This window comes from Scyliorhinus canicula, chromosome 17 (assembly GCF_902713615.1).
Source record: "Scyliorhinus canicula chromosome 17, sScyCan1.1, whole genome shotgun sequence".
Lineage (NCBI taxonomy): Eukaryota > Metazoa > Chordata > Chondrichthyes > Carcharhiniformes > Scyliorhinidae > Scyliorhinus > Scyliorhinus canicula.
Window position 1 is genome coordinate 18622625 of NC_052162.1, and position 16586 is coordinate 18639210.

The following is a 16586-nucleotide window of genomic DNA, read 5'->3' on the forward strand; positions in this document are numbered from 1 at the left end:
CGGGCCCTCCCCCGGCGATTCTCCGGCCCGCGATGGGCTGAAGTCCCGCCGCTGTCAAGCCTCTCCCGCCGGCGGGAATCAAAACACCTACCTGACCAGCGGGATTGGCGGCGCAAGCGGGCGCCGGGGTCCTGGGGGGGGGGGGGGGGGGGGGGGAGGGGGTGCGGGGTGATCTGACCCCGGGGGGTTCCCCCACGGTGGCCTGGCCCGCAATCAGGGCCCACCGATCGGCGGGCGGGCCTGTGCCATGGGGGCACTCTTTTTCTTCCGCCTTCGTCATGGTCTTCACCATGGTGGAGGTGGAAGAGACCCCCTCCCCTGCGCATGTGCCGTGATGATGTCAGCAGCCGCTGACGCTCCGGTGCATGCACGGACTTACGCCGGCCGGCGAAGTCCTTTCGGCCCCGGCTGGCGTGGCACCAAAGGCCGTTCACGCCAGCCGGCGGAGCGCCAACCACTCCGGCGCAGGCCTAGCCCTTCAATGTGAGGGCTTGGCCCCTAAAGGTGCGGAGAATTCCGCACCTTTGGGGCGGCCCGACGCCGGAGTGATTCACGCCACTCCAACACGCCGGGACCCCCCCACCCCGCTGGGTAGGGGAGAATCCCGGCCAAGATCCTGACTGGACTTGATAGGGAGGCTGCAGAAAGGATATTACCTCTCCTGGGGGAATTTAGAACTAGGGGACACAGTTCAAAAATGAGAGATGGCCCATTTAAGATGAGAAGAAAACCTTTCTTCTCCCACTTTATCTTTTGTCAGTGAAATTCTCTTGTGCAGTGACCAGTGGAGGCAGGGTCGCTGAATATGCTTAAGGCTGAGTTACACAGATTCTTGATTGACTAGGGAATCAAAGGTTATAGGAGGTAGACAGGAAAGTAGAGGTGAGGCCACAAATCAGATCAACCCCAATCTTATCAAATGGCAGGGCTGAACTGACTACTGGTAATTGAAATGTATGTTTGCATAAAGGCATGCGCAGCAAAGGCCTGGACTCAATTCAGATTTGAAATCACTTCAATTCCAGTTTCCTGTGGCCTCCCCAGTTCTATACATCTGACACTATAAAGATCAGCAAAAGAATCAGAACTCCATTTTCACTTTACTTTAAAGAGGGAGAATATAGGTTATCACCTTTTTATTTTCACCCCAATTTGTAAGAAAAATATGCGTGCAATATTTGGATCTTTTATTGTGCAAAAGCTGATCTTTTCCTGATCGCTGCCGATGAAAGCTGCAGTAATAGTCAAAGTTTCCTTCTCACGCTTCAAACAAAAGCAATAAATAATTGGTATGCCTTCTTCTTAATCCAACAATGAATTCCTTTACATTACTCACACACTCTTAATCACAAATGGTGAAATTCCAGGGGATTACGCGAGTACAAAATATTGGTGAATTGCAAAACGTGTGCGGGTCTCAGACGGGATGACTGTGGAGGTGTGTCCTCATGGGGAAACAGAGAAAGAGTGGCCATTCATTTCAAGGGTTATTACAAAAGTTTTCTCCGATCAAGTTACAAGAGAGTGTTAGAACACATCTGAGAGATTGTCTTGCACAGTGAATGCAATATGATTGAAAGATTGCATTTATTTGGTGCCTTCCATCAAGTAGTTCCAAAGCGTCTTGCAGACAATGAAGTCTTCTTAAGTGTTGTAATGTAGCAAATTCAGTGGTCAAATTGTGCACAATATGTCCCACAAGCCGGTATTGTGTAAGGGATGAATATTGGCCGGGACACTGGAGGGAAATCCCCTGTTTGTCTTCACAACAGATGATCTTTTGCATCCCCTTGAGGGGGAAACCTTAGTTTATCATCTCATGTGAAAGACAGCACCTCTGACAATGCAGCCCTCCCTTAGTACTGGAAGTGTTAGCCAAGATTATGGATTTTTGTTTATTCGTTCACGGGATGTGGGGGTCGCCGTCTAGTGCAGCATTTATTGCCCATCCCTAATTGCCCTCGAGGGGGCAGTTAAAAGTCAACCACATTGCTGTGGGTCTGGAGTCACATGTAGGCCATACCAGGTAAGGATGGCAGATTTCCCTCCCTAAAGGACATTAGTGAACCAGATGGGTTTTTACGACGATTGACAATGGTATCACGGACTTTCGGTGGCGGTATTGCGGAGCTAAGCCGCATGTTCGGCAGCTCCCGCTTTCATCGGACTTGTGGGCTCTTTTAAGGGCCCCAAACGGCGTTGATTCGACGATTCCCGGTGTGTAAAGGGGTCTGGAGCAAAGCCCCCCGGGATTTATGGTGCGGATCCGGAGTGGGGCGAGGGAAAAACCGGCAGCAGCTCCCCTGGAAAAGCGGGGGAAGGTGGACAAAATGGCGGCCGGTGGAGCCCCTGAGGAGTGGAGGCAGTGGGCTGAGGAGCAGCAGGTGGCCCTTCTGCGCTACTTTACGGAGCTGAAAGTGGAGTTGCTGGACTTTCTGAGGGTCACGACAAGGAAGCTGCTGGAGACCCAGACAACCCAGGGTGCAGCGATCCTTGAGTTGCAGCAGCAGGCCTCTGAGCGCGAGGAGGAGGTTTCGGCCCTCGTGGGGAAGGTGGAGATACACGAGGCGCTCCACAAAAAGTGGCAAGATCGTTTCGAGGAGATGGAGTTTCGGTCAAGGAGGAAGAACTTGCGGATCCTGGGCCTCGCGGAGGGGCTGGAGGGGTCGGACCTGCCGGCTTATGTGGCCATGATGCTGAACTCGCTGGTGGGGGCAGGATCCTTCCATCTGCCCCTGGGGCTGGAGGGGGCCCACAGAGTACTGGCCAGGCGGCCTAAGGCGAATGAACCCCCGCGGGCGGTGCTGGTGCGGTTCCATCGGTTCAGTGACCGGGAGTGTGTGCTGCGATGGGCCAAGAAGGTGAGGAGCAGCAAGTGGGAGAATTCGGTAGTGCGTGTCTACCAGGACTGGAGTGCGCAGGTGGCTAAGCGGAGGGCCGGGTTCAACCAGACGAAGGCGGTGCTCCACGGAAAGCAGGTGAAGTTCGGCATGTTGCCGCCTGCGCGCCTGTGGATCACCTACAAGGACCGGCATTACTACTTTGAGTCCCTGGAGGAGGCGTGGGCCTTTGTGCAGGCTGAAAAGTTGGACTCGAACTAGGGATTGGGGGCTGTGGGGGTTTTTTGTATCACTGTTTACGCTGTTGCTGGCTATTCTGTTTGCTTTTTTCCTGCTTTCGGATGATGTTGGTTATGGTTTTGTGTTTTAAGGGGGGTGTTGGGGTCTGTGGTTGATCTGTTTTAGTTTGTAGGGGGTTGGTGGATGGGTTGGGACTGCTATTTGGGAGCTGCGTTGAGGGGGTGGGGCAATGGGAAAGCGCGGGCTTTCCTCTGGTTTCCCGCGCTGCGGGACAAGGGGGGTGGAGCTGGTGGCGAGGGGCGTGGATATCAGTTCTGTTTTCCCGCGCTGGAGTGGTGCCAAGGAGCTGCTGCTGCCGGGGGAGGGGGGAAGAACCCCATATCGGGAGGGATCGGAGTTAGGGCGGGAGCTGCCGGGGTCAGCAGAAGTCAGCTGGCTCACGGGAGTACTATGCAGGGAGCGTCGCGGCTAGGAGGGGTCCTACCCTTGGGGGGGGGGGATACCGGGTTGCTGCTGGAATGGCCAGGGAGGAGATCGGGGGGATCGGGGTGAGGCTCTATCGCCGTGGGAAACAGGCCGAATGGGTGATGGCCAGGGGGGGGGGCGCGGGGTGCCCCCTGATCTGGCTGATCACGTGGAACGTGAGGGGGTTGAATGGGCCGGTTAAGCGGGCCCGGGTGTTCTCGCATCTGAAGGGGCTGAAGGCGGACGTGGCCATGCTCCAGGAGACTCACCTGAAGGTGGCAGACCAGGTCCGTCTGAGGAAGGGGTGGGTGGGGCAAGTTTTCCATTCAGGGCTCGACGCGAAGAACCGGGGGGTGGCGATCCTGGTGGGGAAGAGGGTGGCGTTTGAGGCGTCTGAGGTGGTGGCTGATAGTGGCGGCAGATACGTGATGGTGAGCGGTAAGCTGCAGAGGGAGAGGGTGGTATTGGTAAATGTGTATGCCCCAAATTGGGATGATGCTGGTTTCACGAGGCGTATGTTGGGCCGCATTCCTGACCTGGAGGCGGGGGGCCTGTTCATGGGGGGGAACTTCAATACGGTGCTGGATCCCCCACTGGATCGTTCTAGTTCTAGGACAGGCAGGAGGCCGGCGGCGGCCAAGGTGTTGAGGGGGTTTATGGACCAGATGGGAGGGGTGGATCCCTGGAGGTTCAGGAGGCCGAGGGCTCGGGAGTACTCTTTCATTCTCCCATGTGCACAGGGTTTATTCCCGCATTGATTTTTTTGTCCTGCGTAGGGGGCTGGTCCCGAGGGTGGAGGAGGCCGAGTATTCGGCTATTGCGATTTCGGACCATGTTCCGCATTGGGTGGATCTGGAGATGGGGGAGGTGCGGGACCAGCGCCCGCTTTGGCGTCTGGACGTGGGGTTGTTGGCTAATGACGAGGTGTGCAGGAGGGTCCGGGGATGTATCGAGAGGTACCTCGAGGTCAATGATACTGGGGAGGTCCAGGTGGGGATGGTGTGGGAGGCTCTGGAGGCAATGATTAGGGGGGAGCTGATCTCCATCCGAGCCCATAGGGAGAGGGGGGAGAGGGAGAGACTGGTGGAGGAGCTGTTGAGTGTAGATAGGAGGTACGCGGAGGCTCCGGAGGAGGGATTGCTGGGGGAACGGAGTAGCTTGCAGGCCAAGTTTGATTTATTGACCACCAGAAAGGCGGAGACACAGTGGAGGAAGGCGCAGGGAGCGGTCTATGAGTATGGAGAGAAGGCGAGCAGGATGATGGCGCATCAGCTTCGTAAGCGGGACGCGGCTAGGGAGATTGGTGGAGTGAAGGATAGGGGTGGGAATGTGGTGCGGCAGGGGGCAGAGGTCAATGAGGTCTTTAGGGACTTCTACAGGGAACTGTACCGGTCGGAGCCGCCGGCGGTGGGAGAGGGAATGGAGAGCTTTTTGGACAGGCTCCGATTTCCAAGGGTGCAGGAGGAGCAGGTGGAGGGACTGGGGGCATCGATCGAGTTGGAGGAGCTGGTTAGAGGGATTGGCCACATGCAGTCGGGGAAGGCGCCGGGACCGGATGGGTTCCCGGTTGAATTGTATACAAAATATGCGGACCTGTTGGGCCCCTTGTTGGTTCGGACCTTTAACGAGGCATGGGAGGGGGGAGTTTGGCCCCTGATTATGTCTCGGGCGCTGGTTTCCCTGATCCTGAAGCGGGATAAGGACCCCTTGCAGTGCGGATCATACAGGCCAATTTCACTGCTGAATGTGGACGTCAAGTTGCTGGCGAAGATCTTGGGCACTAGAATAGAGGATTGTGTGCCGGGGGTGATACATGAAGATACATGAAGGGGCCTCACGGTAGCATGGTGGTTAGCATCAATGCTTCACAGCTCCAGGGTCCCAGGTTCGATTCCCGGCTGGGTCACTGTCTGTGTGGAGTCTGCACGTCCTCCCCGTGTGTGCGTGGGTTTCCTCCGGGTGCTCCGGTTTCCTCCCACAGTCCAAAGATGTGCGGGTTAGGTGGATTGGCCATGCTAAATTGCCCGTAGTGTAAGGTTAATGGGGGGATTGTTGGGTTATGGGTATACGGGGTACGTGGGTTTAAGTAGGGTGATCATTGTTCGGCACAACATCGAGGGCCGAAGGGCCTGTTCTGTGCTGTACTGTTCTATGTTCTATGTTCTATCAGACGGGTTTTGTGAAGGGGAGGCAGCTGAACACTAATGTGCGAAGGCTGCTAAATGTGATAATGATGCCGGCGGCAGAAGGCGAGGCGGAGATTGTAGTGGCATTGGATGCGGAGAAGGCCTTTGACAGGGTTGAGTGGGGGTACTTGTGGGAGGTGTTGGAGAGGTTCGGGTTTGGGGAGGGGTTTATTAAATGGGTGAGGTTGCTGAACGAGGCCCCGATGGCGAATGTAGTGACAAATGGGAGGAGGTCCGAGTACTTCAGGCTCCACCGTGGGACGAGGCAGGGGTGCCCCCTGTCCCCCTTGCTTTTTGCGATGGCAATTGAGCCTCTGGCCATGGCGCTCAGGGAGTCGGGGAAGTGGAGGGGTCTGGTGCGGGGCGGGGAGGAGCACAGAGTGTTGCTTTATGCAGATGACTTGCTGCTGTATGTAGTAGACCCGTTGGGGGGAATGCCGGAGGTGATGGAGATTCTTGCTGAGTTTGGGAGTTTCTCGGGCTACAAGTTGAACCTGGGCAAGAGCGAGCTGTTTGTTGTACACCCGGGAGATCAGGAGGAGGGGATTAGTAGGCTCCCGCTAAAGAGGGCAGTGAGGAGTTTTAGGTACCTGGGGGTTCAGGTGGCTGGGAGACTCTGCATAAGCTTAATTTTACTAGGTTGGTGGAGCAGATGGAGGAGGAGTTTAAAAGGTGGGACAAGACTTCAGGTGGCGGCAATGCGCAGTTGATCCGCACATTCGGCGGCTCCCGCGATCAATGGACTTCGGGGCTTTTTTAAGGGCCCCCAACGGAGCTGAGGTGGCAAATCCCGACGGGGGAAGAGGCCAGGAGTCGCCCCAGTGGTCCCATGGTCTGGACCAGGAGTGGGGCAGTGAGAAAATCGACAAAAACATCCAGGAAAAATCGGGGCCAGGAAAACAAAATGGCGGCCGGCGAAAGCTTTGAGGAGCTGAGGAAGTGGGTCCAGGAGCAGCAGACGACTCTGCTGCGCTGCTTCCAGGAGCTGAAGTTGGAGCTGCTGGAGTCCCTGAAGGTAACCAATAGGGAGCTGATGGAGACCCAGACAGCCCAGGGAGCTGCGTTCCGGGAGCTGCAGCAGCAGGCCGCCGAAAGGGAGGACGAGGTCGTGGCCGTGGTGGGGAAGGTGGAGGTGCACGAGGCGCTCCATAAAAGATGGCAGGAGCGGTTCGAGGAGCTGGACAACCGGTCGAGGAGGAAGAATCTACGGATCCTGGGCCTCACGGAGGGGCTGGAGGGGTCGGACCTAGCGGCCTATGTGGTGATGATGCTAAACTCGCTGATGGGGGCTGGGTCCATCCAGGGGCCCACAGAATTCTGGCTAGGAGGCCCAAGCCGAACGAGCCGCCGCGGGCGGTGTTGGTGAGGTTCCACCGGTTCGTGGATCGTGAGTGTGTGCTCCGGTGTGCCAAGAAGGAGCGGAGCAGCAAATGGGAGAGCACGGAGGTGCGGATCTTCCAGGACTGGAGTGCGGAAGTGGCGAGGCGGAGGGCCGGGTTTAACCGGACGAAGGCGGTGCTCCACAGACGGAAGGTGAAGTTTGGAATGTTGCAGCCGGCGCGTCTGTGGGTCACCTATAAGGATCGACACCACTATTTTGAGTCCCCGGAAGAGGCGTGGGCCTTCGTGCAAGCCGAGAAGCTGGACTCAAACTGAGGGTCCCCCTGATGGGGGATGATGTATAATACTGTATTTATTTATACTGTATGTGTATCTGCGGGGTTTAGGGTATGATGTGGGGTGGCCGTAGGGTGGGTGGGGTGATGCCGTACAAGTGTTTTCTTTATGGATTTTCTAGCAGGAGTTGGGTGGACGGGTTCGGGCAGAGGGGTAAACGGGGTGTTCGGGGAGCTGGTGGGGGGGACTGACAATGGGAGTGGCCCTGGAGGAGACGGGGCCCGGCAGGGCGAAAGCGCGGGCTTTCTGCGGGGTTCCCGCGCTGTGAGAGGGAGGGGGCGTGTTTTCTTTTCCCGCGCAGGAGCGGGGGGAGGGTGGACTCGTTGACGGGCACAATGGAGGAGGGGTAATCCCACGTTGGGAGGAGCCGAAAGTAGGGCGGGGGCCGCCAGGGTCAGCAGAAGTTAGCTGGCTCACGGGAGTGCTGTAGAGGGGGGGGGGGGGCGCGGCTAGGAGGGGTCCTAGCCTGGGGGGGGGGGGGGGGGGGGTACCGGGTTGCTGCTGAAACGGTCAGGAAGGAGCTGGAGGACGCAGGGGGTGCTGGAGGAGGGGGGGGGGGGGGGGGGGGTTGCTGCCGTGGGAAACTGGCAGAGCGTGGGACGCTGGCCGGGGGTGGGCAAGGGATGGGGTATGGCTAATCGGCAGGGGAAGGGGGCAGGGAGCCCTCGGATCCGGCTGATAACTTGGAATGTGAGGGGGCTGAATGGGCCGGTCAAAAGGGCCCGAGTATTTGCGCACCTGAAGGGACTGAAGGCGGATGTGGCCATGCTCCAGGAGACACACCTGAGAGTGGTGGACCAGGTCCGGCTGAGGAAGGGGTGGGTGGGCCAAGTATTCCACTCAGGGCTGGGTGAGAAGAGTAAGGGGGTGGCGATCCTGGTGGGGAAGAAGGTGTCGTTTGAGGCGTTGAAGGTGGTGGCTGACAGTGGCGGGAGGTACGTGATGGTGAGTGGCAAGCTGCAGGAGGAGCGGGTGGTGTTGGTGAATGTTTATGCCCCAAATTGGGACGATGCGGGGTTTATGATGCGTATGTTTTGCCGCATTCTGGACCTGGAGGCGGGGGGCCTGATCATGGGGGGGGGGGGACTTTAACACAGTACTGGATCCCCCATTGGATCGATCCAAGCCCCAGACGGGTAGGAGGTCGGCGGCGGCTAAGGTGCTGAGGGGATTCAAGGACCAGATGGGGTGGTGGACCCTTGGAGGTTTGTGAGACCAAGGGCCAGGGAATACTCGTTTTTCTCCCATGTACATAAGGCCTACTCGAGGATTGATTTTTTTGTCCTGAGCAGGGGGCTGGTGTCGAGGGTGGAGGAAGTGGAATACTCCGCTATTGCCATTTCGGACCATGCCCCGCACTGGATGGACCTCGGGCTGGGGGAAGAGAGGGACCAACGTCCGCTCTGGCGCATGGAGGTGGGGCTGCTGGCAGAGGAGGAGGTGGCCGGGAGGGTCCGGGGTTGCATCGAGAGATACCTCGAGGCCAATGATAACGGGGAGGTTCGGGTGGGGACGGTCTGGGAGGCATTGAAGGCGGTGATGAGGGGGGAATTGATCTCCATCCGAACCCATAGGGAGAGGGGGGAGCAGAGGGAAAGGGAAAGACTGATCGGGGAGATGGTGCAGGTGGATAGGAGATATGCGGAGGCCCCAGAGGAGGGATTGCTGGGGGAGAGGCGTAGCCTTCAGGCCAGATTTGACCTACTGACGACCAGAAAGGCGGAAGCTCAGTGGAGGAAAGCACAGGGGGCGGTGTATGAATACGGGGAGCAGGTGAGCAGGATGCTGGCGCACCAGCTCCGGAAGCGAGATGCGGCCAGGGAGATTGGGGGAGTGATGGATAGAGCTGGGAAGGTGGTGCGGAGGGGGGTAGATGTCAATGGGGTCTTCAGGGACTTCTATGGGGAACTGTACCGGTCTGAACCCCCGGTGGAGGGCGGTGGAATGGGACGCTTCTTGGACAAGTTGCGATTCCCGAGGGTGGAAGAGGAGTAGGTGGAGGGACTAGGGGCGCCGATCGAGCTGGAGGAGGTGGTCAAAGGGATAGGGAGCATGCAGTCGGGGAAGGCGCCGGGGCCGGACGGGTTTCCGGCTGAATTCTATAAAAAGTATTTGGACCTGTTGGGCCCCCTGTTGGTCCGGACCTTTAACGAGGCGATGGAGGGGGGGGGGGGGGGGGGGGGGGGGGGGGGTCACGGGCGCTGATTTCCTTGATCCTGAAGCGGGACAAGGACCCTCTGCAGTGTGGATCATATAGGCCGATTTCGCTGCTGAACGCCGATGCTGAGCCGCTGGCAAAGATCCTGGCCACTAGAATAGAGGATTGTGTGCCTGGGGTCATACATGAGGACCAGACGGGGTTTGTGAAGGGAAGGCAGCTGAACACAAACGTACGAAGGCTCCTCAACGTCATTATGATGCCGGCTGTGGAAGGGGAGGCAGAGATAGTGGTGGCATTAGATGCGGAGAAGGCCTTCGATAGGGTTGAGTGGGAGTATTTGTGGGAGGTGTTGGAGAGGTTTGGGTTTGAGGAGGGGTTTATCCGGTGGGTGAGGCTGCTCTACGAGGCCCCAATGGCGAGTGTAGCCACAAATAGGAGGAGGTCGGAGTACTTTCGGCTGTACCGGGGACGAGACAGGGGTGCCCCCTGTCCCCCTTGCTCTTCGCGTTGGCGATTGAGCCCCTGGCCATGGCACTGAGGGAGTCAGGGAACTGGAGGGGCCTGGTGCGGGGTGGGGAGGAGCATCGAGTGTCGCTGTACGCAGACGACCTGTTGCTGTATGTGGCGGACCCGGTGGGGGGAATGCCGGAGGTGATGAGGATTCTTAGGGAATTCGGGGGTTTCTCGGGGTATAAGTTGAACCTGGGCAAGAGTGAGGTGTTTGTGGTGCATCCGGGGGATCAAGAGGAGGGGATTGGTAGGCTCCCATTGAAGCAGGCAGGGAAGAGTTTCAGGTACCTAGGGGTCCAGGTGGCGGGGAGCTGGGAGGCCCTGCACAAGCTCAACCTCACAAGGTTGGTGGAGCAGATGGAGGAGGAGTTTAAGAGGTGGGATATGTTACCGCTATTACTGGCGGGGAGGGTGCAGTCCGTTAAAATGACGGTGCTCCCGAGGTTTTTGTTCCTGTTCCAGTGCCTCCCCATCCTTATCCCGAAGGCCTTTTTTAGGAGGGTCAACAGGAGTATCACGGGATTTGTGTGGGCACATGGGACTCCGAGGGTTCGAAGAGTGTTCCTGGAACGAGGCAGGGATAGGGGGGGATGGCGTTGCCCAACCTCTGTGGGTACTATTGGGCTGCCAATGCAGCAATGGTGCGTAAGTGGGTAATGGACGAGGAAGGGGCAGCATGGAAGAGGATGGAGGCGGCGTCTTGTGTGGGAACGAGCCTGGAGGCGCTAGTCACGGCGCCGTTGCCGCTCCCTCCAATGAGGTATACCACGAGCCCGGTGGTGGCGGCTACCCTCAATATTTGGGGGCAATGGAGACGGCACAGGGGAGAAATAGGGGGCTCGATGGAGGCCTCGATACGGGGGAACCATCGGTTTGCCCCAGGGAGCATGGATGGCGGATTTCTGGGCTGGCACAGAGCAGGGGTTAGGAGGTTGAGGGACCTGTTTGTGGAGGGGAGGTTCGCGAGCCTAGCGGAGTTAGAGGGGAAGTTTGGGCTCCCCCCGGGGAACATGTTTAGGTACATGCAGGTAAGGGCGTTTGCCAGGCAGCAGGTGGAGGGGTTCCCCTTGCTGCCCCCACGGGGGGTGCGGGATAGGGTCCTCTCGGGGGTGTGGGTTGGAGGAGGGAGGATTTCAGACATATACCGGGTAAACCCGGGGGGGGGGGGGGGGAGGGAGAACTGTGCACATGGGTTTGTGGAGGGTGATATCTCTCTCTTTTTTGTTTTTTTTTTCCTTTTCTTTTTCTTTGTTTCTGTTCTTTCCTTTTGTTTGAAGTTGCTCTTGAAGCTGGGGGGGTATTGTTCGTGGGGTGTTACCGCAGTTGTATGTTAATAGAGTTAAGATGTTTATATTTTGTATTTTGTAAAAATTTCAATAAAAATTATTTAAAAAAAAATAAAACATAAAATAGAAGGTGGGACATGCTGCCGCTGTCGTTGGCGGGTAGAGTACAGTCCGTTAAATTGACGGTGCTCCCGAGGTTTTTGTTTTTGTTTCAGTGCCTCCCCATTTTCATTCCGAGGGCCTTTTTTAGGAGGGTGAACAGCAGCATCACGGGATTTGTTTGGGCGCACGGGACTCCGAGGGTGAGGAGGGTCATTTTGGAGCGGGGCAGGGATAGAGGGGGGCTGGCGCTGCCCAATCTCTCTGGGTACTATTGGGCGGCTAACGTCTCGATGGTACATAAGTGGGTAATGGATGGGGAGGGGGTAGCATGAAAACGGATGGAGATGGCGTCCTGTGGAGGCACGAGCCTGAAGGCACTGGCAACGGCGCCGTTGCCGCTCCCTCCAACGAGGTACACTACGAGCCTGGTGATGGCGGCTACCCTCAAGATTTGGGGGCAGTGGAGGCGACACGGGGGAAGTGGGGGGCTAGGTGGAGGCCTCGCTGCGGGGGAAGCACCGGTTTGTCCCAGGAAACATTGATGGCGGGTTCCTGGGGTGGCACAGGGCGGGCATTAGGAAGTTGGGAGACCTGTTCATTGACGGGAGGTTTGCGAGCCTGGGTGAGCTGGAAGAGAAGCTTGAGCTCCCCCCTGGGGAATATGTTCAGGTACCTTCAGGTTAAGGCATTTGCTCGGCGGCAGGTGGAGGGGTTCCCTTTGCTGCCCCCGTGGGGGGTAAGGGATAGGGTACTTTCGGGGGTGTGGGTCGGGGATGGGAAGGTGTCTGACATCTACCAGATGATGCAGGAGGTGGAGGAGGCGTCGGTAGAGGAGCTGAAGGCTAAGTGGGAAGTGGAGCTGGGGGAGCAGATTGAAGAGGGGACATGGGCCGACGCCCTGGAGAGGGTGAACTCCTCCTCTTCATGTGCGAGGCTTAGCCTCATCCAGGTTTTTAAAAAAAGTAAACATTTAGAGTGCCCAATTAATTTTTTCCAATGAAGGGGCAATTTAGCGTGGCCAATCCACCTACTCTGCACATCTTTGGGTTGTGGGGGCGAAACCCACACAGACACGGGGAGAATGTGCAAACTCCACACGGACAGTGACCCAGAGCCAGGATCGAACCTGGGACCCTGACGTCGTGAGGCAGCAATGCTAACCACTGCGCCACTGTGCTGCCCTAGCCTCATCCAGTTCAAGGTACTGCACAGGGCTCATATGTCCGGGACGAGGATGAGCAGGTTTTTTGGGGGTGAGGACAGGTGCATCAGGTGTTCGGGGAGCCCAGCTAACCATGCCCATATGTTCTGGGCATGCCCGGCACTGGAGGGATTCTGGAAGGGGGTAGCAAGGACGGTGACGGGAGTGGTAGGATCCAGGGTCAAACCAGGCTGGGGACTCGTGATATTTGGGGTTGGGGTGGAGCCGGGAGTGCAGGAGGCGAAAGAGGCCGGTGTTTTGGCCTTTGCGTCCCTAGTAGTCCGTCGAAGGATCTTGTTGCAATGGAAAGATGCGAGACCCCCAAGCGTGGAGACCTGGATCAATGACATGGCGGGATTCATTAAGCTGGAGAAGGTCAAATTCGCCCTGAGGGGGTCGGTACAAGGGTTCTTTAGGCGGTGGCAGCCTTTCCTCGACTTTCTGGCTCAACGATAGGGAACTAGGTCAGCAGCAGCAGCAACCCGAGGGGGGGGGGGCAAGGTGGGGGGGGGGGGGTTTCGGGGGGGCATTGTTTACGTTAATTTAATTTATTGTTAATTTATTTTGTTGTTTATTGGGTTTGGGGGGGTTCGTTATATGTGCTGTTACGGCTGCCGGGGGGGGGGGGGGGTGTTTATTATTGTTATGATTATTATTGTTCTGTTGTTATACATTTTTCAAAAAATTTCAATAAAAATTATTTTTTAAAAAGATTTTTATTGCATTCAAATTTCACCATCTGCAGTGGTGGGATTTGAACCTGGGTTCCCAGAGTATTATTCTGGGTCTCTGGTTTACTAGCCCAGTGACAATACCACTCCGTCACCACCTCCCCTTCGGGAGATCCTCCCCCATCTCTACTCCGAAAAGGAGAAGGGCAAGTTTTTATTTACTCCTACCTAACACAAACAAAATGAGACCGCAGGTAACGTGACATTCTTCCAAAATAGCTTGCATAACAAAAGTTCCATACCATATCTTTAAAAGATCCAAGGACTGCCGCTGTGATGATTCCTAGAAATAGGCCCACGATGTTAAGGATTGTTGATGACCATAGCAGGTGGTACAGGTGGATAACCTCCTGGCAACTTCCGACATCGTTATACTCGTAATAACCACCCAAAGTGTCCCGGCTGCATTAAAACAGTAAAAATAGATGAGAAAGTCTGGGGAATGTTGCTTTTGCCATTCACCACCAAATATCCTCCACTCCCACCACCCCCCCCCTCCAAAACAAAAACAGGGAGGGTAAATTCTTCCATCCCTGATATCCCATTCTGCATCTAAGCAGGACGTGCCAACTTGACCAGTCATTTTATTCAATGAAATCCAGGCGGTTCAGGTCTGGATTTCCAGGCATGGAAGCCAAGCTTCCAGAGCTTCTGGTCAGACTGTCAGTATCTAACCGCAGCAAGTGGGACATCCATTTTCCCCCACTGGTTTCTTCCGGTATGGATCTACAATAATTCCCCAACCATTTTAAAACCCAAACTGGTTTAAGAAACAAACATATTTCTAACTCCCTCTTATCCAATTCATCCTTCATAAATACAATATGGTGAGAAGATCACATTTACAAAATGCAAAGATAACAGCAATAGGATTAATTTGTCACTAATTACAAATCTGGGTATAAAGGGATTAAGAACATAAGAACATAAGAACTAGGAGCAGGAGTAGGCCATCTGGCCCCTCGAGCCTGCTCCGCCATTCAATTAGATCATGGCTGATCTTTTGTGGACTCAGCTCTACTTTCCGGCCCGAACACCATAACCCTTAATCCCTTTATTCTTCAAAAAACTATCTATCTTTACCTTAAAAACATGTAATGAAGGAGCCTCAACTGCTTCACTGGGCAAGGAATTCCATAGATTCACAACCCTTTGGGTGAAGAAGTTCCTCCTAAACTCAGTCCTAAATCTACTTCCCCTTATTTTGAGGCTACTCAGCAGAGACACATTCCAGCCGTCCCATATATAACCAAAGTACGAGCTGGATTCTCCGCTCCCCCAGCCGTGTGTGTTTCTCGGCGGTGCGCAGTTCGCTGCCAGCGGGAATTCTCTCTTCCCGCTGCTTGTCAATGGGATTTCCCGTTGAAGCCACTCCATGCCGCCCGGAAACCCGCGGAGTGCGTTGCCGTCAGGAACAGAGAACCCCAACAACCGGAGAATTCTGGTCATACCTCCCTTCACTGTAAATATAAATGCTTTCTGAAACCAAAAGAGAAAATGCCGGAAAATCTCAGCAGGTCTGGCAGCATCTGTCGGGAGAGAAAGGAGCTAACGTTTCGAGTCCAGATGCCCCTTCGTCAAAGCAAATGCTTTCTAATCTGTTGGAAAGTTGTTAAAGACACTGGATTCAATTTATTGTTTTGATTAACCAAATTTGTTCCAGCATTTGGAGACACAGATTGACCTTTGTATTGCCAAAACAAAGGTTTGGGAAAAAGTGCTGGTAAGGAACATTTTGTAAAAGGGATAATTCCACTTTTGACAAAATACAATGCCAGAATGACATTATTGCCGGATGGCTAAAACACTGTAAAATATTAATGCACAGAATCCCGACAGTGCAGAAGGAGGCCATTCGGCCCACCGAGACTGCATCATTCCTTTCAATGAACTATTTACCCATGTCCACTCCCCCATCCACCCCACCTTATCTCCATAACCTGACCTGCAGATCTACAGACACTATGGGGCAAGTTATCATGGCTAATCCACCTAACTTGCACATCCAGGGACTGTGGGAGGAAACTGGAGCATCCGGAGTAAACCGACGCAGACACGGGGAGAACGTACAAACTCCACACAGAGGCCGGGATTAAACCCAGGTCTCGTGCGCTGTGAGGCAGCAGTGCTAACCACTGTGCCTCCATGCTGCATGTATGATTACATAGCTAAACTATTTGGTGTTAAGTGATATAATCACCATAGCATTTATTTATATTGCTCCTGGGGAGAAATGCAATTCCTCCTTAATTGGACTTCAGACAGATGCACCTTTTTCTATATTTAACCTTGGCACCAATTTATTGATGTCCAGGCAGAAAGAAAATTTAGAATCATTGTTTTACATATCCTAACCATAGAATAGCAAGAAATATATTCCAGTGGTTTATAGCGAGCAGACACTTCTCTGCACATTCCTGTTAATAGGCGAGAGGAGGGCGGTGGGTTTGAAAATGCAGTCCTTGCTTTGGCAAGTGTGAGGTTCACTGCATACCCAATGCTCCATTAATACAAACAATGAAGGAAGCTTGTTCTTCAACTGACTACATACAACTCACCAAATAATGCATTTTACTCACTTCTACTTAACGGGCCTGAAATTGTGGAAGAAATAATGATAGCACCCGCTGTTATCAATTCATAAACAAACTCAGCAATTCGCAGAAAAAGAGTAACGTGCTGTGAGCAGTGAGGTTAAAATTCACTCTGAGATGCGCCATTGCAGCAAATCCGGGCCCAAATTCCTCAAGAGAGGCTTCTGCAGTTTTTCCAATGGCAACACAAATATTGAAGAAACCTCCAGCACGTTTTTCAACAGATAACATACATTATTTATCTATAACCAGCTACTTTCCATGCTATGATATTTTCACAGGACCACTATCTTAGAAGTACTTATTTGTGCTGATGCTGATAATCGTCAATCTCAATGTTTAGAAAAGCAGAACCTTTATCACTTTCTGTCCCTATCAGAATCACCCTGTATTGTGTTTTACTTAATTTTCTGTTGCGATAAAGGAGAACAAGGGAAGAATTAAAATGATTTGCCAGGCAGTAATCTATTCAAGGAATCCTGGTATTATCATAAACCAAGATAATTTAATTGCTGAAACTACAAAGGATGCCTTACATCTTATCAGCTTGTACGAGTGTACATTTGGCAATGAGGATTTTCCCATCAACTCCG

The 16586-nt window shown here is 54.5% G+C and overlaps 1 protein-coding gene across 3 annotated transcripts in view; it reads right to left on the reverse strand.

Annotated features, from left to right (window-relative positions):
• Nucleotides 1-16586, reverse strand: part of tmem255a (transmembrane protein 255A) — a 134521-nt gene that overhangs the window by 16450 nt on the left and 101485 nt on the right. For all 3 annotated transcript variants that reach the window (XM_038775312.1, XM_038775311.1, XM_038775310.1), the window contains one exon: nucleotides 13642-13801. In XM_038775312.1, coding sequence (XP_038631240.1) covers nucleotides 13642-13801 — 160 coding nt within the window. The remainder of the gene's footprint in view (nucleotides 1-13641; nucleotides 13802-16586) is intronic.